The following is a 25,390-nucleotide window of genomic DNA, read 5'->3' on the forward strand; positions in this document are numbered from 1 at the left end:
CGGAATCAGAACTTGAGGCTATGAGCTTCACAAACAAGTCTCTAGCAGTATGGCTGAGTGGACTCGTGTTTGATATTCTTACTAGCCTCTGTACTGACAGGCTCTCCAGTATGATATGTCACAGCCACGTTGTGGTGTGTGCCTGGGAGGAGGATGTGGAGCAGGGCCAGGTAGATTGGATGATCAAGTGAAGCAATTTCTAACACACCACATATCCTATGATTCATTTACTGTATGATTCATATACTGTATGATTCATATACTGTATGATTCATATCCTATGATTCATTTACTGTATGATTCATATCCTATGATTCATTTACTGTATGATTCATATACTGTATGATTCATATCCTATGATTCATTATACATTTGAATGATTGGATGTTATTGTCTATAGGTTTTGTGGGAATGTGGCAGTTCAGGTACAGATTGTGTACATACAAACAGAAGCTGACACATATAGTATCTGTAATAACCAGTTATTTGCACGTCTGTTGATGGAGTTGATGAACAATAAACAGAAGCAGCCTGACTGCCAACTGCTGCAGATCAGAGTCAGTCTGTCAGTGGTCTCTCTCCAGCTCCCTGCTTTGACTTTGATCCCAGCTGACCAAGGGAGAGTGTTTGTATGCAACTTCCTGTAGAGCGAAAGGAAAGCTGCCACAATGTTTGACTGATAATATTGTGGTGAGACGCAGCATGCAGACACAGTGGCGAAGTTCATCATCTGACATAATGTTTCAGACATATCAATAAAATGTGTTGATTGATCACCATTGCAATACATTCTAGATGGTTCTACTGTAGTTCCAATCAAGTTTTCAACTATTGAAACATTCCCTGCTCACATGATTCATATCCCCCAGGCTTGAACGGCTTTTCTTTATCAGAGAAATCTGCAGTAAATCTCCTCTGATGTGACATAATTTATTCACATACCTGCCCCTTGTTCCCTAGATCAGCAGAGTCACTCCAGAGGAATGCACTTAGCCAGCAAAGCTTTGACAAATAGTGCCTACTTTAGGACCATTAGATAAGACATTGATTCTCCATTCTGTCTATGTCAGCTCATTGATCCCTGTTTCGTTACATCAATTCTAACTTGAATTTTTATATATATCTAAAAAAAAATGCAAGTATTTAATTTGTAAGTCTAACTTGAATTTTTATATATATATTGTCTTCAGTGAAATGGAATGTGTATGGTATGAACCTGGAACCAAGGTTGAGAGATCTTGTAAAATTTTCTCTCCTGAATTAAATTAGTTGTTTAACTAGTCCTTTATTAGGTAATTTAAAAACAAAATGCATGCATTAAGAAAACTAGAAAATACTTAGCTTAACAGCCATTTACCCATTGAGCGAGGTGGTTAGCAAGGTGTCAGTAACCATGTAACCACTATGTCTGAGGGACACTAGTATTGATCCCTGCTCAATTGGTCTTTATTATTTTCTCTCCCCACTTTTTTCAGATGTCTGTCTACATCCACAGGTTAAATTAATAATAATAATAATATTTAATAATAACAATATTTTATTTGTAAAGTGCATTTCAAACATTAAATAGAAAACAAAACCAACCAAATTCATCAACACTACATCAGAAAGCAGAAACAAGATCACAATACATACAACACCATGACCCTCTAATGTAGACTTTAAGCAGATTAAGCAATCAAACGTTAATTAATGAATATTCATTAACATGGTGATAGAGTGATGGATTAGGGATCACTCTATCATCAACGCATAATTACTGACACAATCAAAGGACGGACAGGGCTGGACGTAGCCTAGAGCTTTGTACTGACACCGATCGGCATTGAGTAGGTGGTGTTGTTGTGTCTCTTTAAGGCCAACTCTTGTATTTTGAGACAATGCAGGTTTTGCTGTTCAATGGTCATTTAGATTCTTGAGCTTAGTACAAGTGTCTTACCCTACCATAGCCTGAAGTAAAAGGTTGTATTACATATCATAAATATCATTTAGGTCTTTGTAAACAGGGTTGGGCCGTATCCAGATTTCCATACCTTCATACCGTACCTGTACCATACCCGGCTATACGGTATTACCAGCAGTGCACACAAGGGCCGCTATTTCTATTCAAACGTTATTTAAAAAAATATTATGCCAACAAAGTACTAGTGATTACCCATAGCAGACACTAGCTAAATGCTCACAAGCTCAAGAGAGGACAAACCTGGCTCATAAAGTTATGCAACTATCTCAAAAGGCTACTCACACTTGATCCAGGAGAGGATTGATTGTCTCTTCTGTAACCAAGAAGCTTGATCTTGCAAGCTAACCAACTCCCGACTCCGACTGTTTGGTCACCTGGCCAGATCAAACCCACCTCTGGAGCCTGCCCTTGTCCTCAAGGAGCCATCCCCCAACTGGCCACACCCAAGATAAAGAACGAGAGTCTGGTTTGGTCACCAGTTGGAGGTTGTCCTACACAACCTGGGACTCAACACCACATCAGCCTGGAACTCAACACCACATCAGCCTGGGACTCAACAACACATCAGCCTGGGACCCAACACCACATCAGCCTGGGACCCAACACCACATCAGCCTGGGACCTTGCCTAGAATAGGATGGCGTGGCGTTCACTGTGCTCCAAGGAGCGAGCGAAGATAAGTGAGTGAGTATTTAAAATCATACCGTCTGTATTTCAAAATACCCCTGTATACGGTATATATGGGCTGTCTGTCAGGGGAGGAGGACTATGACTGGTGTGATCATTAAAGAAGGCCTTCTGAGGCTGAAGAGCCCCAGCCCCACATGGCTGCATCGTTTCCATTGTGAAGCATCATCACTGTTTAATGGACTGATTTGTCTACAGTCAAAGTCGGAAGGTGGCTAGCTTGCAAGACCAAGCCTCTTGGTTACAGCAGAGACAATCAATCAGTCAAAAGAATGTGGCCGGTTGAGTCTAGATAGATATGCAACATTTTACAACTGATCCAGATTCAGTTGTAGTTAGTTAAAAGGCCAGATTAGCTGGTGGCATGTGACAATGATCTGAGTGTGTGTGTGTGTGTGTGTGTGTGTGTGTGTGTGTGTGTGTGTGTGTGTGTGTGCACATCCTGTTATCCCTGCGTGTGTGTATGTGTGCATACACCTGGATTAATTTGTTTTAATGGACTGATTTGTTTACCCAATGTCTCGAGCTGTAAGACAGGGGACTCTGTGCCACAACATAGGGCGGAGGTTTGAGTCTATATAAATTGTAGTTTGACTAAACAAACTACATTAACCAGGTTTCCATCCAACGTTTTTATGCCCGTAAAGTGCATGTTGGATAAAAAATGTCATGACAGGCCTGATGGAAAGAGCAAATTTGTCACTAAACTTTCCAAATGTCTACCAAACTAGTAAATTTGCTAGACAACGTGGGATCATTTTGTGTCAGTAGAATTCATTATGCTAGTAAGAAGTACATTATTTTCTTTAGGAATATAGTGAAATAAAATTTAAAGTTGTAAAAAATAAACAGTAAAGTACAGATTAACCCCAAAAATACTTAAGTGGTACTTTAAAGTATTTTACTTAAGTACTTTACACCGCTGTAGACAAGGTGGGATCTTTTTGTGTCATTAAAATGTATTATGCGAGAAATGGCAGTGGAAATACTTTTATGTGTAAATATTGATATAATAACCATCGTATTGAAGTAAACTTGGAGTCATGCAATGACATGTTGTCACGACTCTGGAAAGCATACGGTTTATTAGGCTACAGATGAAATACATACTAAATGACTTATTGTGGTCACATGATGATCGATGCTTGGCTGCCGTTTGACAAATTTAATCATGTAGGCTATACCCACACTCTATCTGCGAGATGTTGGCTAGAGCGCACGTGCCAATGCCAGATTGGGCACATTCGCTATATAAAGCAACATGTTTTGTGACATTTTTAGTAGAGATAACCTATTTAACTGGTTTATTTATTTTTCGGTACAGTCATCAATTGGTCGCCAATTGGATGGAAACCAAGCTACTCTTGTGAATGTGTTTGTTTTGACACCTGCTGCATTACCTTCAGACTGTTGGTAATGCAGTTCTTATCAATCTGCAAATCTCTACAGCTCAAAATGTCATGAACAGTATCAGGATGAGAGAGAGAGAGAGAGAGAGAGAGAGAGAGAGAGAGAGAGAGAGAGAGAGAGAGAAAGAAAGAAAGAAACAATCTCTCTAGGGGGCTGCAATGAAAACATAACCCTGCTTTGAACCTCTTAACCCCCTGAACAAACATGTATACAAAGATAAAATCACATAGTATATCTACACACAAACCCACGAGTAATATCCAACAAAGACCTGCAGTAGGTATCATGCCTACACCTTTAGCTGACACCAGTCATTGTCCAGTGGAAATAAAGCTTTCTTTGTTAAGGTAGTTCTGGACTTAGTCATTATTGCAGCATACAGACTGGATGACTGTTTGAAGAAAAAAATTGTTTCCTATCACCATTCCCTTTACCCTGTTTTTACTAACAATCAGACATCTGGTGTGTCCATTCTGGCTCGGACATGGCTACTTGCTTACTTGGAGACATGGTGTGCTTGTTTCTGTGCCACCCACTTTTTTTTCTGGTGATATTTTAAATACAAATTATTCCAATAGACAGCACATGGTCCATTTGTCAGAAATTGAAAGCTTGCACATTCATGCTAAACTAATCGAAATACCATTGCATAGGTTGTTATTATGGACATAACATCATCATGTCAAGTGTTGCGTTATACATGTCCCAAAGATGTCTATCTTTATGTGGAGCAGTGAACAGGGGAGAGAGATAAGTGCCAGGATGAATGTGCGTTCTTTCCTCATCCTCCTCCAAAGTCAACACGTTCAGGGTTACGACAGGCCTGGTTGTGAAAGCATGTAATCCAAGCAGATCACTGCATTGGGCTGTTGTGGTAACATCACACTTGTTTCTCAGTCCCTTGATGATTAAAAAAGTGATAAATGGAGTCTTTATTACTCTCTACTGTACTGGTCTCCAGTAATTGTTTCAGGTTCAGTAGCTCTATCTTTCAGCTTTCTGCTGGTAATTGTGTACTGTACTGTGTGCGCACAGAGCGCTATATAGTGTTTAATGTTCATATTCACATTTAATGATATTTAATGTTCATATTCTATATGCATTCATTAAACTCAAACATATGCATCATTCAGCTATTGTAAGCTGCTGTCCAAACTAGAGCGGTTAAAGTTTGTTTTGGAGTTTGCATTAGATTGGGCTTGGTAGGAGCAAATATATCTTTCAACAGCCACTGGTGACTCACCCAGCCAGCCCCACTCATAACCTGTAGAATGATGTATGAGTCATGCCTTGACTTCACTCCATCCCTTGTTTGACTTTATGAAGTCCCACAGGTTCGTTCCCTGCATACGTTTATTAAAAATGTTTGTGTCTGTTTCTATATGATGAGTGATGCGAGTCATGTGACTGTTTTGATACCATTGATATGTGCCAAGCTGTAGCCTGTGCCAAGCTGTTCTGTGTGTGTGTGTGTGTGTGTGTGTGTGTGTGTGTGTGTGTGTGTGTGTGTGTGTGTGTGTGTGTGTGTGTGTGTGTGTGTGTGTGTGTGTGTGTGTGTGTGTGTGTGTGTGTGTGTGTGTGTGTGTGTGTGTGTGTGTGTGTGTGTGTGTGTTTGATACCCAGCCTTGCTGACTGAACAGCTGTGTTGAGCTTTGCCATTGTAAAAGTGTATTGATACAGTTCATGCAAAACAACAGAGCCATTGTTTTACTGAGGAGGATAATGCTCTGTGGCTAGGCTGCTGCTGGCTTTTATCAGTCAACTCCTCTGTTGACTATTCTGCAACATTACAGTGTGTTGTCTAAATGATCTGCTTGAGAGCGTGGGAGACAGTTCTACTTCTGTAATACTATAACTTCACTGTAGGCTAGCTGCCATATTTCCTAAACATACCCAGGAAACTAGTGGGAGTGACCAATGGAGTTGCACAACAGTTCATTGAACAGTTCATTGAATGTCTAAAAACAAGTTTTGAATGTTAGTGTTTCAGAAAATCTCAAATAACTTAATATTACCCGCCTGTATTTCCTGTTATGTTGAATTGTGCCAGATCTGAATATCTCCTACACTCTTAGTAAAAAAAGGTTTTATCTAGAGCCTAAAGCCAAATTGATACCTGTTGCTAACATGCGTCCTGTCATGCTCGCCGAAATGAGTGGACCAAGGTGCAGCGTGGTAGGCGTACATTTTCCTTTATTAAATGAACACCGAAAAAACCCAGACAAAATACCAAACGAAATGTGAAGCTAAATAACAGTGCTAACAGGCAACAATCCATAGTCAAGATCCCACAAAGCACAATGGGGAAATGGCTGCCTAAATATGATCCCCAATCAGAGACAATGATAAACAGCTGTCTCTGATTGGGAACCATACCAGGCCAACAAATCACTAATCATCTGGATGACCCACCCTAGTCACCATCACGCCACAACCAACATAGAGAATAAACAGCTCTCTATGCTCAGGGCGTGACACGTCCTTTGTCCTGATCTTATCCACATTCTGATTGTGTCCACATTGAAGACGTAGCATCTACACATGGTGATAAAATGTGTCTCTTATCCATCCACTCTGTCCACAATGTAACCAGATTTCCTGGTGCCTCCCTGTATGCAGATTATTTAACAGATATTCTTTCAAAATAATATTTATTTATTTTAAGACAATTATTGATGCCATAAGTCAATGGTGCTACCTGTCAATGATTTTGAGGCCGATATAATTATTTAAATGTTTTATCCATCCATATCTGTTTATACGTGATTGATATTCAGATACAATGAGTCCCTGACTACCACCGGAGGTGGCCAGGAAGATCTGATTACAATCAGATCACAATGAGTATTTTAATCGTCTACACCAGTCTAAAAATGTGGGCACAATCCGATCAGGACAAAATATGCATGTTAGAACCACGTATAAACAGGGCTTAAAAATGTCATTTGGCTGTCCCCATAGGAGAACCCTTTGAAGAACCCTTTGGGTTCCAGGTAGAACCCTTTTCAGTTCCATGTAGAACCCTTTCCACAGTGTTCTACATGGAACGCAAAATAGTTCTATCTGTAACCAAAAAGGGTTCTCCTATTGGGACAGCCAAAGAACTCTTTTGAAACCCTTTTATCTAAGAGTGTAGGGGAGGGATGGGATCAGATGGCATGGAGTAACAGAGAAAGACTCCAAGCAGTTTGGAGCTGGTTGATTTAGGCCTCAGACTTGTTCAGAGGCTGCAAACTGATAGAGAGACTAAGGAAATGTTTACCCAAAACTGGTGACTGATGTCTTACTGAGGTCAAAGGGCAAGGTTGGGGGTTAAGTTTATGTAATTACATAACGATTGCTTTTGTGTGTTTTGTTCCATCTTACTTATTTGACCTCCGATCGCAGACCTCAAGTCATATTGATTTGCTGCATGGTTAATATGTTGCATCTGCATACAGCGCCACATGGGAGTGTGGATGGTTCCTGTGGTCTTTATAATTACTCAGTGCATAGTTGTTGCATTAGATATGTCATAGTCATTATCCATTATGAAACATGAGAAAGGTCCTGTGACATGATTGTCCAAAACACAGGGTCCTAATTATGAAAAATGAGAAAGCAATTAGCATTCATATTTATTCATATCCTTTCAGATCATGCTGTGTATGTGAGATAACACGTTCTGCCAGATGTGCTTCCTCTTCGGGATTGAAGTTGGAACAGATACCGCTGCAAGTAGACACCCGCTGGGCACAGACGTCAGTTCAACGTCTAGTTTTGATTTACATTTGGTTGAGTTGTCAACAAATGTGAATTCAACTTGAAATCAGCAAAAAATGCACTATATCATTGGATTTAGATTCAAATATAAAATTATCTTAAAATTGACTTTTTTTCCAAATCCAATCAGTTTTTCACATTGATTCAACATCACATAGATTTATTTTGGTTGAAATGACATGAAAACAATGTTGATTCAACCAGTTTGTGACCAGTGGGCAGCACTAGAAAACAAGAGAATAACACTTTATGGATGCTTCGTCTGTAGAAGTCTTGCTAACTCTGCATAATTTAGGAAAAAAATGTATCATAATCAAACCATTCATGCATTAAAAAGATCCCTGGTTCAACCCTAATTCACGGCTCATAGACCCAACGTCACAGCAATCTATTCTGCACAGTTTGTTATTTACCCAAAGTCACTGTACAAATAAATCATTAACTGACGAGACTGGCTTCAATGTGTTGGCAAAGTAGGCATGGCCAGGGTAACTTAACATATGCCAACGGAATCAATAGATTCTGTAGAGTAGCAGTTTGGTGATTCATGGTTCTGTATGACTCATCAGGCAACTTTGTCATGATGAAAATATATTCTGCAAAAAAAGATGAAAAGATGGTATAACAAAGCCAGAAGATGCTGATCAATGATGAACAAACAAACCTCTTCTGTTGAAAAATGTACATGACTGCCCGTTTTACTCAGGTGGTTGAAACGTCCCACATGTAGCAGAGTAAGACAATTATCTTATTGACTGATGGGGAAAGTTTTTTTTAAGTGTAGTGCATTTATCTTCAACATCGCTGAAAATGTCTCAGAACATTTCACCCCTCTGAACACATCCATGGTGTTGCACCTGTATCTACAGCACAGGAGGTTGGTTTCACCTTAATTGGGGAGGACGGACTCGTGGTAATGGCTGGATTGGAATGGTATTAAATCCATCAAACACATGGTTTCCATGTGTTTGATGCCATTCCATTCCAGACATTATTATGAGCTGTCTTCCCCTCCGCAGCCTCCACTGATCAACAGAATCAACAGTGGAATGCTGGTTCCCATTCTGAATTCTAAGAGAGATTCTCATAGCTCACTATATTGGGAAGGCACAATGGTTGTGAGCTAGCCTAAACACTTCCATTGACAACACAGAGTCAACTTAAAACCCTTTGAGTACAGTAATGTTGTACCCACAGCAACTATTAAAACATTCCCAAACCAGAAACCGTGGATTGAAATATGACCGAATATAAACAGTGTAGCTATTCCTTCCGCAAGGCAATCAAACAAGCTAAGTGTCAGTATAGAGACAAACTAGAGTCGCAATTCAACGGCTCAGACACAAGAGGTATGTGGCAGGGTCTACAGTCAATCACGGATTACAAAAAAAAAAACAGCCCCGTTGCGGACCAGGATGTCTTGCTCCCAGACAGAATAAACAACTTCTTTGCTCGCTTTGAGGACAATACAGTGCCACTGACATGGCCCGCCACCAAAATCTACGGACTCTCCTTCACTGCAGCCGACGTGAGTAAAACATTTAAACGTGTTAACCCTCGCAAGGCTGCAGGCCCAGACGGCATCCCCAGCCGCGTCTTCAGAGCATGCGCAGACCAGCTGGCTGGTGTGTTTACGGACATATTCAATCAATCCTTATCCCAGTCTGCTGTTCCCACATGCTTCAAGAGGGCCAACATTGTTCCTGTTCCCAAGAAAGCTAAGGTAACTGAGCTAAACGACAACCTCCCCGTAGCACTCACTTCCGTCATCATGAAGTGCTTTGAGAGACTAGTCAAGGACCATATCACCTCCACCCTACCTGACACCCTAGACCCACTCCAATTTGCTTCCCTCCCCAATAGGTCCACAGACGAGGCAATCGCAACCACACTGCACACTGTCCTAACCCATCTGGACAAGAGGAATACCTATGTGAGAATGCTGTTCATCGACTACAGCTCAAAATGTAACACCATAGTACCCTCAACTCGTCATCAAGCTCGAGACCCTGGGTCTCGACCCCGCCCTGTTCAACTGGGTACTGGACTTCCTGACGGGCCGCACCCAGGTGGTGAGGGTAGGTAACAACATCTCCACCCCGTTGATCCTCAACACTGGGGCCCCACAAGGGTGCGTTCTGAGCCCTCTCCTGTACTCCCTGTTCACCCACGACTGCGTGGCCATGCACGCCTCCAACTCAATCATCAAGTTTGCAGACGACACTACAGTGGTAGGCTTGATTAACAACAACGACGAGACGGCCTACAGGGAGGAGGTGAGGGCCCTCGGAGTGTGGTGTCAGGAAAATAACCTCACACTCAACGTCAACAAAACATAGGAGATGATCGTGGACTTCAGGAAACAGCAGAGCGAGCACCCCCCTATCCACATCGATGGGACAGTAGTGGAGAGGGTAGTAAGTTTTAAGTTCCTCCGGCGTACACATCACGGACAAACTGAATTGGTCCACCCACACAGACAGCGTGGTGAAGAAGGCGCAACAGCACCTCTTCAACCTCAGGAGGCTGAAGAAATGTGGCTTGTCACCAAAAGCACTCACAAACTTTTACAGATGCACAATCGAGAGCGTCTTGTCGGGCTGTATCACCGCCTGGTACGGCAACTGCTCCGCCCACAACCGTAAGGCTCTCCAGAGGGTAGTGAGGTCTGCACAACGCATCACCTGCCCTCATCACCTGCCCTCCAGGACACCTACACCACCCGATGTCACAGGAAGGCCATAAAGATCATTAAGGACAACAACCACCCGAGCCACTGCCTTTTCACCCCGCTATCATCCAGAAGGTGAGGTCAGTACAGGTGCATCAAACCAGGGACCGAGAGACTGAAAAACATCTTCTATCTCAAGGCCATCAGACTGTTAACAGCCACCACTAACATTGAGTGGCTGCTGCAAACATACTGACTCAACTCCAGGCACTTTAATAATGGAAAAATGTATGTAAAAAATGTATCACTAGCCACTTTAAACAATGCCACTTAATATAATGTTTACATACCCTACATTACTAATCTCATATGTATATACTGTACTCAATACCATCTACTGCATCTTGCCTATGCCGTTCTGTACCATCACTCATTCATATAACTTTATGTACATATTCTTCATCCCTTTACACTTGTGTGTATAAGGTAGTTGTTGTGAAATTGTTAGGTTAGATTACTCGTTGGTTATTACTGCATTGTCGGAACTAGAAGCACAAGCATTTCACTACACTCGCATTAACATCTGCTAACCATGTGTTTGTGACAAACAACATTTGATTTGACCTCCTGAAAACAGACCAGAGCCTATTGACATGTGTGTCCCAGAAAGCACAATGTTATTCTAACTACTGCACACACACTGTTGTGAATTGTGAATAAGTTGTGTGGGTGACTGTCGTCTGACCAGTGTACCATTTCTCTCTGCTATAAATCGTCAAGTCTGTCATGTAAAGCACAACGAGGGTGTCAGATGTCACAGTTAAAACAGGAAACAGAAGCGTTGTGGTTGTGTTCTTGGATATGTTGATGTTTAAGAAATGTGTACTTACAGCTGAGTTACTTTCAGTGTGTCAAGTGGCCATGGGCGATGACTGGACCTTTGTACCATTTTGTACCATGGACCTTTTTTCATTTTGAAAAGGCCATACATCATTAATGTGATAGCAACATATAGGTGGAATGGGTCGCGGGTGGCACAATTAGCCATGCCATGGGGTTTGTGAATGTGTGTGTGAGAAAGTGGACCAGAGGATAAGGACATGTTATAATCCTGAAGTGGGTCTAATCCTGAATGCTGAATGGTTAAAACCATGATAGAAAAGATGAAATCAAAAGAAAGACTGCGAGAGTGGGCGAGGGATAGAAACCAAGTTTCAGCATCTTATCAGTGGTTACTGGGTGAGAACAGCAGCCTGATCTAAGCCTAACAGTACCTCTCTCTCTCTCTCTCTCTCTCTCTCTCTGTGTCTGTGCGTGCGTGCGTGCGTCAGGAGTTTTGACCAACTGAGCGTGAAAACAGAATACAGCACCACGACTGACAGGGATGCTACCTCCATGATCAGCTATGACATGTCAGCCTTCAACAGCCTCAGTCCCAACAAGTCCAGAAATAAGGTATGGCACTATATAGTAGACTACAATAGGAGTCCTCTATTGTGTTGTGGAGAAGTCATCTGGAAATATCTGTTCTATATTTGAATTACTGTACTTTTAAACCCCACCCTCTTTACCTTCTGTGAGGCCAATCTAAAGTCTTTTAGGACAGACTCATCTAAGAGTAATGATGAAATGTGACTATACTATACATAGTAGCAAAACATACTGTACCATACATTTTTACCATAGTTCTGTTCTGCAATTGTCAAAAGTATGTGTCAAAAGAGAGAACTTTCAGAGTGGATAGATTCATATGCAACACACTTGATATTGATCAAAACGATTACTAAACATAATTTCAGTGACAGAATCTGTTTCTTTGCTTGCTACATTTACCCCATACTACTTCTTGCCACTTCTTGCACTGAGCCTGGCTGTGCAGTCATATAGAAGGTGTGCAGAGGAGGGCAGTATTGACTCACTTTGCAGGGCTGGAACAGAAGTAAGGTAAATCCCAAACCAGTCCCTTCCTCCCTCCTCACTCCTCGGCCCTCCATTTGCACGATCAAGTGTTATTGAGGATGTAGGTGCTAATTAGACCCTTTGATATGCGAGATGTACATAAACAGTACAGCAGTTCAGATTCTTCAGACAGACCCCTCAATAAAAGTTTGAGTCAGTTTATAGCTTTGTATTATGCAACATTTAGGTTTTGAATACCGATCTATATGATAATTTCTTCAATGCCTTGGGTTATTAAGATAAATGTAGACACGTTTATCAGAAGCCCCTCTAAGTTGTATACAAATCATTAGGGTTGAAGGGTAAATTATATGCCCACCTACAGATGCAGTATCTTAATTTGACCTATATTGTCACAGCAAAATAATCCTGCAGTGACAGGATTTCTTCCTGTGTTATTCTCCATTGACACCTACTTGTCCAACATGTTGTCCAACATGTGCACTGTATATTAAAGTTATTATTAATTATTATTATTACGGGGGTAGGATTCACTATCTATGTTCTATTGATATCAATCCAGCTTTCACAAATACGTAATTGAGCACATTAATCCGTTCAAGAAGAATGAAGTTTTCCCTGGAAACTTGGTTACTGGAGTAGAAAGAATAGGATCCTGTGTCCTTTATTTTATTCATTTAAAATGAAGTATTTCTAAGCTAGGCATACAATTTGGAACATGAACTTGAACACAATAACCACTAAGTTTGTGCCTGTACCTGTCATGTGTTTCCTGAAAGGTCTGAGGCCATTTGGAAACAAAAGAACAATCAGCTCTGTTTCAACAGGATTTTTAATAGGTGAAAATCCTGTGGAGATCCAGAGTCTGTTTCTACTACTGAAGGAAGGATGTGCACAGGTCCATATGAAACAACAACAGCAAATCGTTCAACTCGTGCCAGTTATAGGCACAAAAGGGCAAAAATGTACATCCTTTCGTGTGTCAGAGATGGTGGAACCATTCACACTGTACACTGCTGAATCATGTAATAATTAGCAAATATTCACAAATGTACATATTGTGTTTTTTCCTTGTCTCAGTCTTTTCCACTGTATCATGATATTGATAAAGATGTCCCGGGGCTACTGACTTGCCCCAGTTTGATTGAGGGAAGAAGGGTGGAGATGTTAGTCAGACATCCGTGTCCATACATTCTCATTGGATAATTAGTGAATGTGGGTTTTTTTTATGTGAAAGCTCTTTCACAATAGCCTTTATGCTGCACCTGTGATAGAAGTGGAATTATGCCCTGAAGCAATGTACCTCAGTTTGTTTGATACAAGTCTACTCAGGGCTAGACGGATATAGATACACACGGATATCGCACACACACTGTCTCTCTGTCTGTCTGTAAAGTTAGACAGTTCACTTATTGTATTTGGCGGCGTTGACTTTTATTCCAGCTTAGTAATTGTATATTGTTATCTTCAACCAAGCAGCTTAGCAGGAAGTTATGAGCTGATAAACATTCACTTTTTGCACCTGATTTGCTATTGGTGCAGGATATGGTTATTATACCGGGACTGTAAGGAAAATAAATCTACAGGCTAAAATCCAGCAAGTATCGCTAAAATGGTATGTAGCGGTTTTATTTTAAGTGTTTGTGTGTATTATCTTTAGCTATGATGTTCTGTATACTCTTCCAGCCTGTACTATAGTAGGAAACAGACCAACAGAGTGTGCTGGGCTTTTGTATGTATGCTACTGTGTGTACTATGTTTTTGTTTAGACAGCCTTTATGTGATGTGTATGTTTGTATTGATTTTATGGATCCTGGACTCCCTGGAAAACAGTGACTATCCTGGCTAAATAGACTATCCTGGCTAAATAGACTATCCTGGCTAAATCAATGAAAATAAATTAAATGACAGAATACAAAGTATACAGACACCAAAAGAACATTGGGACAGTCTTGTTCCATGCGCATATGGGCAGTGTGCGTCATGGCTGGATAGAACTTTCTTTTCACTTTGACATTATAGAGTATTTTGTGCAGATCAATGACAAAAAAAATCACAATTAAATCTATTTCAATCCCACTTTGTAACACAACAAAATTTGAAAAAATCCAAGGGGGTGAATATTTATGATACCCACTGTCTAAATTGAATAAGACATGGGCGTACATTGTTGTGTTTATTTCTAGGTATGGTATGTAATCCAATAGATCTTATAGAAAACTAGTATTATTTGGTGATCCTCACATTCCTTGTTTGCCTCGTTGGTTCTCATTCGACCTGTCCGGCAGTGGGATTCAAAACCTGTCGATACTGACTTGTGGGAAATTTTATTAGTCACATGCGCCGAATACAACAGGTATTTCACCTTACAGTGAAATGCTTACTTACGAGCCCCTAACCAACACTGCAGTTTAAAAAAGTTCAGATAAGAATACGAAATAAAAGTAACAAGTAATTAAAGAGCAGCAGTGAAATAACAATAGCGAGACTATATACAGGGGGGTACCGGCACAGGGTCAATGTGCGAGGGCACCGGTTAGTTGAGGTAATATGTACATGTAGGTAGAGTTATTAAAGTGACTATGCATAGATGACAACAACAGAGAGTAGCAGCGGTGTAAAAGAAGGGGAGGGGGGGTCAACGCAAATATTCTGGGTAGCCATTTGATTAAATGTTCAGGAGTCTTATGGCTTGAGGGTAGAAGCTGTTTAGAAGCCTCTTGGACCTAGACTTGGTGCTCCAGTATCGCTTGCCGTGTGGTAGCAGAGAGAACAGTCTATGACTAGGGTGGCTAGAGTCTTTGAACATTTTTAGGTTCTTCCTCTGACACCGCCTGGTATAGAGGTCCTGGATGGCAGGAAGCTTGTCCCCAGTGATGTACTGGGCCGTGTCGCACTACCCCCTGTAGTGCCTTGCGGTCGGAGACCGAGCAGTTGCCACACCAGGCAGTGATGCAATCCGCCAGGATGCTCTCGGTGGTGCAGCTGTAGATCCTTTTGAGGATCTGAGGACCCACGGCAAATCTTTTCAGTCTCCCGAGGTCTGCCTAATGTTGTCAATACCATAGAATTAGCCATTAGAAAATTACTTTAATAGGATCTCTATGGTCATTGCCCAGGTGCTGTAGAAGCCTGATCATTTTCCTACCTGGCTGTTACCAGAGAGACATCTACACCAGTGTTTCCCAACTCTGGACAAGCACACCTGATTCTACTTGTCAACTAATCATCAAGTACTTGACAAGTTGAATCAGGTGGTTTTGTCCAGGGCTACAACAAAAATGTGTGCTGTTGGGGGGTACTTGAGGACCAGAGTTGGGAAACACTGATCTATACCATTCAGCTTGGCCTGTTTGATTTTGACAAGAATGCTATATACTATAGACTATCAGTAACATTTCAACTTACTACCTACAAATTTAACCCTAACACTAACCCTTATCCTAACCCTAAACTTAACCCTTACCCTAACACTATCCCTAATCTTAACCCTTACCTTTATTCTAAACCTTGCCTTAACCGTAACCTTAGCAGGCAGTTGTTTATCAATAGATAGTCAGTTGATTATCAGATCATTTGTTGATAGTATGACCATCTGTATAGCATCTACAGAAGAACTATCCAAATAAATTGGGATGGAATATTTACGGAATCTTAGAGGTAATAGTTGATGTTAAGGATCTAAGGTTAATGCGTTAATCAGAGAATGAATCTATTCTATGTAAATGTACTACATCATTGAGCACACCTCATATCAGGGCTCTCTAAAACCTGTTCCTGGAGCGCTACCCCCGTGTAAGTTTTCGTTCAAACCCCAGTTGTAACTAACCTGATTCAGATATTCAACCAGATAATTATTACAATGAGGCGTGCTAGATAAGGGTTGGAGCAAAGACCTACTGGACGGTGGCTCTCCAGGAATAGGGTTGGAGAACCCAGCTTTATATCAAGGACAAAAAAAAAGTGAGAGGGGAACTAACGTCTGTGGTTATTTGTACAGCTGTGCCAAAAACAACAGGTGTGTCGGTTCTCCATCTGTGTATTTATCTTTCCGTTTTTTTTCTCTGTCTCCTCCAAGAGCTCAGACAGAGTGTTGAACCGCATCGGCAGTTTTTTTTCCATAAAGAAGAAGAAGAGCCGGAGCGGTTCACTTTCAGCAGACTCAGAGGATGGATCCTGGCTTGGTCCTGGCTCTCCCGTCTCCCCCCAGTCCCCTGGTTCTCCCGTCTCCCCCCATTCCCCTGGTTCTCCCGTCTCCCCCCAGTCCCCTGGTTCTCCTCTCTCTCCCCACCAACCTCCACAGGAAGACTGGCAAAGGACCCCCACCACCACCCGGAGAGAGGGGGAGGTAGTGGAAGCCGGAGCTGGGCCAGTGCAGGGAAGTTTGTCAGAGCTCCAGGAGGAGGGATCGATGTTCAGTACCAGCTCCAGCCCTGGTACCTCCAGCCTAGCCTCTCTGGTGGTGGTGGACAGAGGGGACCTTTTGTTTGCAGGCAGCGACAGCAGCGGTCGTGGCAGCGTGAGGGAGGTGCAGGTGTGCAGGGCGAGCCGGGCCGAGGCAGAGGCAGACGGAGAGGCAGACAGGAATTCTTGGAATCTGACTCCCACGAACTCGTCCTCCTCCGGAGCAGACCAAGTCCCAGGGCTCAGCCCCACTGAGGATGTAGTGGGAGAGGCGAGCAGGAGGCTACAGGTACATCTGGAACAAACCACTGTGAAAGACAGAGATGGGTCTGGAGGGGGCAGCCCAGTGGTCCAAAACACCCTCAGGTCGTTTGACCTCTCCCAATCTCACCTTAAGGCTGACTTCACCTCTCTGGTCACAGAGTCTAAAAAGACCTCCCTGAAAACATCTGTTGGAGGGAAGGGGAGTTACCTGGTGGGAGTGACTGTAGGCTCTCAGTCACACACCCCGTCCTCCTCAGATCCCCAGCCAGAGGGGGAGGAGGGGAAGGACAGCCCAGCCATGGGGAAGAAAAACAGGAGGAGGGCTCTGAAATCCATCAGCAGCAGCACGCCTGAAACAGCTCCCCCCACACAGACCACGTTACATGGGGGAGAGGAGGGGACGACGCAGGACTCACCAGTGAAGCTACACAAAGCCTTGTGGGTGGAAACACACCTGGGAGAAGAGGAGGGGGAGAGGAAGGGGAAGAGGAAGAGTTTAAATTTGCATTCAGTCCTGGCCATACCTATGACTGTGGCCCCTGTGGAGTACCCTGATACTGCAGGTGTCCTGGCCACTCTAACTCCTTCAGCAGTATCAGCAGCAGAGGCCAGTGGCAGAGAGCCAAAGCCAAAGCTGGCTGTATCTACAGCACCAGCCTCCAAGGAGTCCAAAACAACAAACAAAGCCCAGCCAAGGGCGAACAGTCCAGGCACAGACTCAGAGAGCAGCACCCCTCTAGAGTACCAGATGGCCCTGAGCAAAGAGGAAAAGCACAGGAGTGTGAAACTGTCCCGCAGTGAGAAGATTTTCCCTAAGAAGGTGTATGTGAGCCCTGAGCCCAGTTTTGACGGGGACGAGCAGACAAAAACAGAGCTAGAAAATAATGACATCGCAGACTTGGCTTCAAAGATTCCTCAGAAGTCTGAGGTGAAACTGTAAGTATCTTTATTTTACATTTTCTTTGGTCTTTTTAAAGAGTGCTTTGATCCTAAAGTGAGAAAGAGAGATTGAGAGAGCGATTGAAAGATTGAGTGAGAGAAAGTAAAAAATACCTGAGCTGTGCCTATTTGTACCAGAGGAGAACAATAACAGCAGTTCTTAGTACAGCTGAAAAAGTCCTGCGTCATTAAAATGTCACATTACTTAATGTATACTTTACTGGGACTACATGATTACTGATCGTACTACTACAGGTTATCGACTATGCAACCATACTGTATCTTCCTATGTCATTGTCACAAAATACAGTGTGCACTTTACAACCCAGTCAGTACACTACCTTAAATTGTTAAGTCAGTTGTTCAAATGAACTGTTTTATTTCAATCAAAATGGAGCTTTACTCCATGTTTTATTTCCATCTTGAATGATGACTGATGGCAGAAGCAACTAGTCACTTTGTTTGACTAAAGGGTTTAATGAGTAGACTCAGCACAAGGCTGACAAAAGTAAGGCACACCATTCTGATATCCACATATCTTTCAGACATAGTAATGCCACAAGGCATGCTTTTTGTTGTGTCATATAAATGTGATGTAGCCTGTTTTTTAGATTAAAATGCTTGGAATTCATCCAAGACTCTTCATGGATTTATTGTTCTACTGATACCTGAGGAGATGTTCTGCACTGCTGGAAGTTTTAAGTGAGAGCAGTTTTTCACAATCGGTTTGGTCAAGCTACTCAGTGCAGAAAGATTTATTTCAGGTTCACTTTGCACGTATTGCTAAAGGCTGTTTTTCCTTATCCGGATAACATGTTTATTTGGTTTTATAATGGTTGGTATGAATGAAGTACCCTATCAATGTAGTTAAACAACAACACCTGTTTGTGGTGACAAGTTTGTTCTGCACACAAAATTATTTTACCCTCCTGTCCTCAAAGTTAATCACACATTTTCTCTCTTCTCTAAACAGCTCGCCAAGCCCCCAAAAAGTTTATGTAGACCTCAAGGAACCAAACAATGACTGTATCATCACTGCTGGGGAGATAACCAAGGGTACAGACTCTGATCAAAGACACCATGACCCCATGGCTGTAGACAGTTCCCCAACGTCCCCAACCCCAGAGCTGGATGAGGCCTCTCCAACCACAACTATGCCAGGACGTAAAACACAGCCCAACACAGGAGGTTCAAGGGTTAGATGTCAGGGGACGACCCAGGTCACCCCGTCTAAACCAGGTGACAAAGTCGGTAATGTAGCCAGTCGGTCAAAGTGCCCCCCTCCTCCGGTTGGACCCAAGTCCAAAGCTGTCCTGGGCATGGCTAAGGGAAAGGGTCTGAAAGATGGTGGAAAGGCAGGGATTTCTAGTGGGGCTCCATCACAAAGGACACCTAAAGATGGCAGTGAAAAAACAAAGGTTATGTCACCTACATTAAAAGATCAACCCACCGCAGGAAAAACAGAGGTCACCGACAGCCCCAAGTCAAAAATTCCCAAAAAGTCACAGACAGAAGCTGTATCAAAACCTCCACTGTCACCAGGCACAACCTCAGTGGTTGATGTTTCAGTGGCTGTGTCTCTACCTGTGCTTGGTTCCAAACCCCAGAAGACCCCTAAACCTAAACATTTAATGATTAAAACAGACAAAAAGCCTATCACCGAGGAGGTGAATGAAGTGGGTTCAGGGGGGAAACCAACTCCAGGGCCTGTTACGTCAGAAGAGGCATCACCTACTAAAGTACCAGTCATGTCACCTGTGAACTCAGATAAGGTAAACCTATCCAATGGGATGGAAAAAGACCCTGAGGACAACAACACTGACATAGCCAAAACAAGTGAACCCAAAGATGTCAAAAAGCAGGCTCCCACACGCCCAGACAGCACCAACAGCAGCATGATACCAAAGAGCCGGTTACCCAAAGCCCCTGACAACTCTTTGTCTCTGGTCAGAAAGATGAAAGACGGCAAACTCCAAACCATCGACACAGGGAGTAAAACTACCAAGACCACTGAGAGAGCATCAGTTGTCAATAGTAGGCCTTCCACACCAACCAGCCCAAAGCAGCAGGAGCTTCCCAGCCCAGAGGAAATGCCCCCAGATGAGACAATGACCACTGAACCTGAGAAGGGTAAGACAAACTTGTCATGGATTTTGAACATGGGATATTGATAAGATTTTGTCTGCTTATTCATAGCCCCTGTCTAGCTAACACATTTTAGTTATGTGTTTAGTGGTGGTAATGTTTCAAAATTATCCAATGGTTTAATTTCTTTGATGGACAAGAGGAATTGTAAATGTCACATATTTAAGAGAAAGGGATAGCTCTCATTTTGCAATGCATTATGAAAACTAACCAACAAACTGCTATACTAACTGTCTGACTAACTATTGTATCACCAACAGGAAGCAAGCTGCCCTGCCCTTTGCAAACAAACCTGCCCCAACAGGCCTCCAATAAGAGCACCCCCCGTGATGATGGGGACACACCCACCCCTCCCTCACTGTTACCAACCAAGCAAGAGAAACCCGCCTCCCTTGGACTTAAGAAGCAGAGTAACATCACATCTCCCACCATGGACATGACTGCTGATGATTCTGGGAAGGCTTCACCACTGAGTTTGAAAAGTCCAGTGAAAGATCCAAGTGATTCTGTGACTGTGGCTAGCAAGCGTGCAATGTTCCGTCAGGTAACTCCCCCTAAAGGCAAGCCCAGCAAGCCCCTCAAGAAATATGAGCAAACTATGAACTCTGACCACAACTATGTGGAAGCCTTAACCAATACACCACTGCAGCAGATGGGTCCTGTAAACCCAGGTGTAGTCCTGGAGAAACGCCCAACTGAACCAAGCCTCATTGTGTCTGCCTCAAGCACACCTACCCATGAGGAAGTAATATATACATCAACCAAGCCTGAATTGACTGACTACATTCATACTGACACTGAGAACCAAGCTAATCAGAAAAGTGATGAGTACAATGAAAATACTTCTACAGCTTCAGAGAAGCTCATACTTAGTGCTGGGGAAGGGATATCCAATACGAATCAGCCTGTGGAACATGGCCTGGATGTAGCAAAGGATAGCTCACCCAAAAACGCCTCCACTGTGGTTGAAAGAAGAGAGAGTCAAGATACGGCAACACAGTCACCTTTCTTTGGCTCAGAGGAAAAATCTAAGAAACTAGCTAATGCTCAAACCCCCGATATAGTACCTATTCGTAATGGAAAAGTTTCTGATATATCCATAGTGTCTGGGAAAGAGACTGAAGTACAGAAGGGGGGAGAGCCAGTGAAGGTCTCCGACATCATAACAGAGCCTGCGATTGTTCTGAAACCAATTAAAAATGGTGAGGTCCAACTGAACAAAGAGCTTCCTTCACTGACACAGAATTTGGCGGATGCACATAGCGGGCCACACAAAGAAAACAAAGAGGACAAACTGGGTGAGGCGGCAACTAAGAGCACAGTTACTAAGATGGATGCAAAACAGGAATCAAAGACCATAACTATAAAAGATCAGAAGGAGAAAGTGGCAAAACAAGAAGAAAGACCCAGCGAAGGAGCGACTAAGATATTAGACACAAAACAGGACTCAATATCCATAAGAACAAAAGCTCAGGAGAAGGTCTTGCTCCTCAAAGAACCCCCTAAAACGACAAAAGCAAACCCCAAGGCTGAGCTGCCTCCTCAGCTGCCAACTTCTCTGAAGCTCCCCTCTCCCCCTAAACCTCTCCCTCTGAAACAGGAATCTCCGTCCAGCTGGCTGAACGTGGAGCGCGGCTCAAAACAGGAGCAGAAGAGGGAGACCAAGAGAAGGCTGGACTGTTCAGTCAGCGAGGATGAGAGTCTGGCTGAGATTGACAATGTGGATGACTTCATCAGGAGCATTAAGGAACTGGGCACCCCCTTTCCCCTGCCCCCCAAGAGGCACCACGACCATGCCAAGACCTCCTCGCCCCCCTTTGCCCTGCCCGCCATCAAGGAGGACCGCTTCGAGAACCCTTTTGACGCTGATGGCTTCCAGTTTGGCCTGAAAAAGAGGACAAAGGATGAAGAAACCCCGGCCATGTTGATAAAGAAACAGGCCAGGGAGGAGAAGACACAGCCAAGAAGGGCTAATGCAGAGGACAGCCTTCTATTCAAAGCCCTCCAGTCTCCATCTAGAGCCCGAAGAAAACCAGGGTGTCAAACAGATGGGAAAGATGGAGAGGTGAAAATTAAGGTAGAGGCGAAAATTAAGGTAGAGGCGAAGAGGGAAGTAGAGGAGAAAGTGGAGCAAGGGGAAGAAACCGGTCAGCTCACGTCACGGCTAGGAAGGATGTCCCTACTCTCCAACCTATTGAGCTCCCCCAGGACTTCCAGAAGGAACAAAGGGGATCCTTCCTCCTCAGTCTCTAATGGTGCTCCTCCCTCTCCTACCACCCAGGGCACAGTGCCAGAAAGGGCGGGTTGGAGAAGTATGAATCCGGGCCTGAGTATGGGTGTGGTTGCAACTGGTGAGTCAATAATCAGTCCTTCCTCACCTCCTCCTCTCCCCTTGTTCACTGAGCTAAAGCTGCCAGATCCCCTGGAGCAGTATCTCAGGACAGACAAAGGATCCTCACAGAGTAGTACTACACAGAGTACAATGGCTAGCCCTGTAATGGGCTTCGGTCACACTACTGGACTAAAGGGACTTACCTTAGGACTTCATCCAGCCACCAACCACATCCCACAGCCCCCTCTGAATGGTCTTCCTGCAGCCAACCCCAAGGTAAGAGTCTCAGACAAGACTGCATGAAGCCAACTGACAGTTTGGGGTTTTGCCTCATTACTGTACTGTATGTATCTATGTTATTTTTTTATCCATCTAAAATCTCTATAGACGGGTACTTTGTGCTAGATTGAGAAATACGTTTTTTTCCATAGAGACTAAAATTGCATGATTGAGACATAACTATGGTTGTCTCTACCTGCCCAAGTCTCTCATATTCTCTCAGTACTGCTTTACTCCTGGAAACAGAGGATTCAGCTTTACAACTAAATGAGTTCTGACCTGCAGGGCATTGTTTAATGGGCTGAGCAGATAGTTCAGATCCTGTTCACTTTGTACAGGCATCTAAAGTATCTCCATGGCAACACGCCACTTAATCAAATCAGGTCCAGCTTTGTATTTTGGAATGTTGAAATACAATAAAAAGTTCTAGACGTTTACAAGTTATGGCTCTTAGAAACATGTCATGAATTGTTTGCAAGTAAAGACAAGAAGAGGCATTCCTCAATAAACGTTTATATATGCCTTTGCCAGAACCACTCCATTTTGTACATACATTTTAATGCTCAGACCATGCACACAAACATGCAAATAAGCCTACTTCTCTCACACTGTTTTGCTTACATGACTGCCATCTTACTTTCTGCCCAGCGTGTGTAGACCAATGTTGGTTTGCTCTTACACACTAATGTACGGTACATGGCATGTAGGCTGCTAACTATTGATGTTTTTAAGCTGGCAAATGTATAACTGGTAGTCTTTTGTTGAGTTATTTCCCAGTCCCTCAGAGGAAAATGAAAGTCAGCATTCTTTCTTTTCCTTTTCAGATTCCAGAAGTGAGAGGGTTCCACAAACGGCCTGGGAAGGTACGATTGACTTTACATTCAAAACAAAATACTGCATCCACCGTCCAGTGTTTTATAGTAACACGATATGATGCAAGGTTTACAACTAGTTGTGTGTTAGGGAGTTCTACATTATTTATTCTCATATACTTTTGATATTTTATGGTGATTATCTGGAAAGATATTTCATAAAACGTCTGCAGTATTCAACTCAGTCTATTGGATCAGAAATTGCAAGTGACAATGATACAATCACCAAGTGTCACATGTTGTAATGGCCATGAGATGTACTTACTGTAAATTTCTACATCCTGTTGTAGATAGTGCTCCATGAGCGGGCTCAGTTTGAAGGAGAGGCCTACGAGGTGTTTGGGGACGTAGAGGATGCCTCCATGATGAAGCTGTCTCCTGTCATCTCAGTCAGGGTCATCAGGGGATGGTAAGACTATTTGTTGTGATTGGCACCGGTTACAACAGCCACAAAGTAAGAATTGTCTATATCGTACATTTTTGGTTGTTGCTTTTTGGTCTTAATTTAAGGTTAGGCAGAAGGTTAGTATTGTGGTTAAGGTTAGGTTTAAAATTAAATTTTAAGAAGGTAAATTGTAGAAATAGGCAATGACTTTGTGGCTGTGGTAACTAATGACAATAGTTTGTTGGGGACAAACTTCATTCCTCATTCCATCACTCTGTATTCCATAAATTAATGCTTTATTTCATACAAATCTTCAATTTTTAACTTGTCACAATCCTCTATTACATTATTAATTGATTAATGTCTCATGTTAAAGACGCATGACAGCAACTCAATATTTTGTGACTGTTGGGAACATGTCTCTCAGTGTGTCATCACATCCTGTCCCTGTAGCTGGCTGCTGTATGAGAAGCCAAGGTTCCAGGGTCGGACCATCGCCCTGGAGGAGGGGCCCATGGAGCTGGTCAACGTGTGGGCAGAGGAGGTGACACCAGGGGCACTGGATCACATGGGTCTGCCTGTGCCAACCTCACCCATGGTCATCGGATCTATCCGCCTGGCAGTGAGGGACTACAGTCTACCTCGGATTGACCTGTTCACTGAAGTGAATGGTCTGGGGAGAATGACATCCTTCTGCGACGACACTATTGAGATCTGCTCTTATGGGAACATACAGAACACCGGCTCCATCAAGGTCCACTCTGGAGTGTAAGTTCTACCTTCATTCTAACAAGGTTGTAGGTTCAAATCTTAGTAAAGAATTTTCTTCATTATTAAATTAAATTCAATATACTATACTTGCCCCAGCAGGCTTGCTAATGTTCAAAAGCGTGTTGAGATGGATGATACAGGCCACTGCACCCTCCCTAACCCAGACGACGTTAGGCCAATTGTGCGTCACCCCACTGCAGTACAGCACCCTTAACCACTGCGCCACTCGGCGCAGTGGCGCAGTGGTTAAGGGTGCTGTACTGCAGTGCCAGCTGTGCCACCAGAGACCCTGGGGTGACGCACAATTGGCCTAACGTCGTCTGGTTTAGGGAGGGCTTGGCCGGTAGGGATATCCTTGTCTCATCGCTCATCTACTGTGGCCGGCCAGGCGCAGTGCATGCTAACCAAGGTTGCCAGGTGCACAGTGTTTCCTCCTCTGGTGCGGCTGGCTTCCGGGTTGGATGCGCGCTGCGTTAAGAAGCAGTGCGGCTTGGTTGGGTTGTGTATCGGAGGATGCATGACTTTCAACCTTCGTCTCTCCCGAGCCCGTATGGGAGTTGTAGCGATGAGACAAGATAGTAGCTAC

The 25,390-nt window shown here is 43.2% G+C and overlaps 2 protein-coding genes across 3 annotated transcripts in view; one reads left to right on the top strand and one right to left on the bottom strand.

The window, feature by feature from the left end:
* LOC110498070 (C-C chemokine receptor type 6-like) overlaps positions 1–2,352 on the bottom strand; it is a 28,349-nt gene extending 25,997 nt beyond the window's left edge. The window contains exon 1 of the mRNA XM_021574641.2: positions 2,246–2,352. The gene's annotated coding sequence lies outside the window, so the exon portion shown is untranslated. The remainder of the gene's footprint in view (positions 1–2,245) is intronic.
* LOC110498069 (mucin-17) overlaps positions 1–25,390 on the top strand; it is a 56,384-nt gene that overhangs the window by 10,261 nt on the left and 20,733 nt on the right. Inside the window, exons 1-8 of one of the 2 annotated variants that reach the window (XM_021574640.2) lie at positions 2,499–2,647; positions 11,825–11,948; positions 16,492–18,017; positions 18,994–20,150; positions 20,426–22,773; positions 23,601–23,639; positions 23,939–24,057; positions 24,487–24,801. In XM_021574640.2, coding sequence (XP_021430315.2) covers positions 2,601–2,647; positions 11,825–11,948; positions 16,492–18,017; positions 18,994–20,150; positions 20,426–22,773; positions 23,601–23,639; positions 23,939–24,057; positions 24,487–24,801 — 5,675 coding nt within the window. In that variant the 5' untranslated portion in view covers positions 2,499–2,600. Of the gene's footprint in view, positions 1–2,498; positions 2,648–11,824; positions 11,949–16,491; positions 18,018–18,993; positions 20,151–20,425; positions 22,774–23,600; positions 23,640–23,938; positions 24,058–24,486; positions 24,802–25,390 lie in introns of those variants that run through there. The other variant, XM_021574639.2, reaches the window with a different exon arrangement.

The sequence above is a fragment of the Oncorhynchus mykiss genome, chromosome 19 (genome assembly GCF_013265735.2).
Source record: "Oncorhynchus mykiss isolate Arlee chromosome 19, USDA_OmykA_1.1, whole genome shotgun sequence".
Taxonomy (NCBI): Eukaryota; Metazoa; Chordata; class Actinopteri; order Salmoniformes; family Salmonidae; genus Oncorhynchus; species Oncorhynchus mykiss.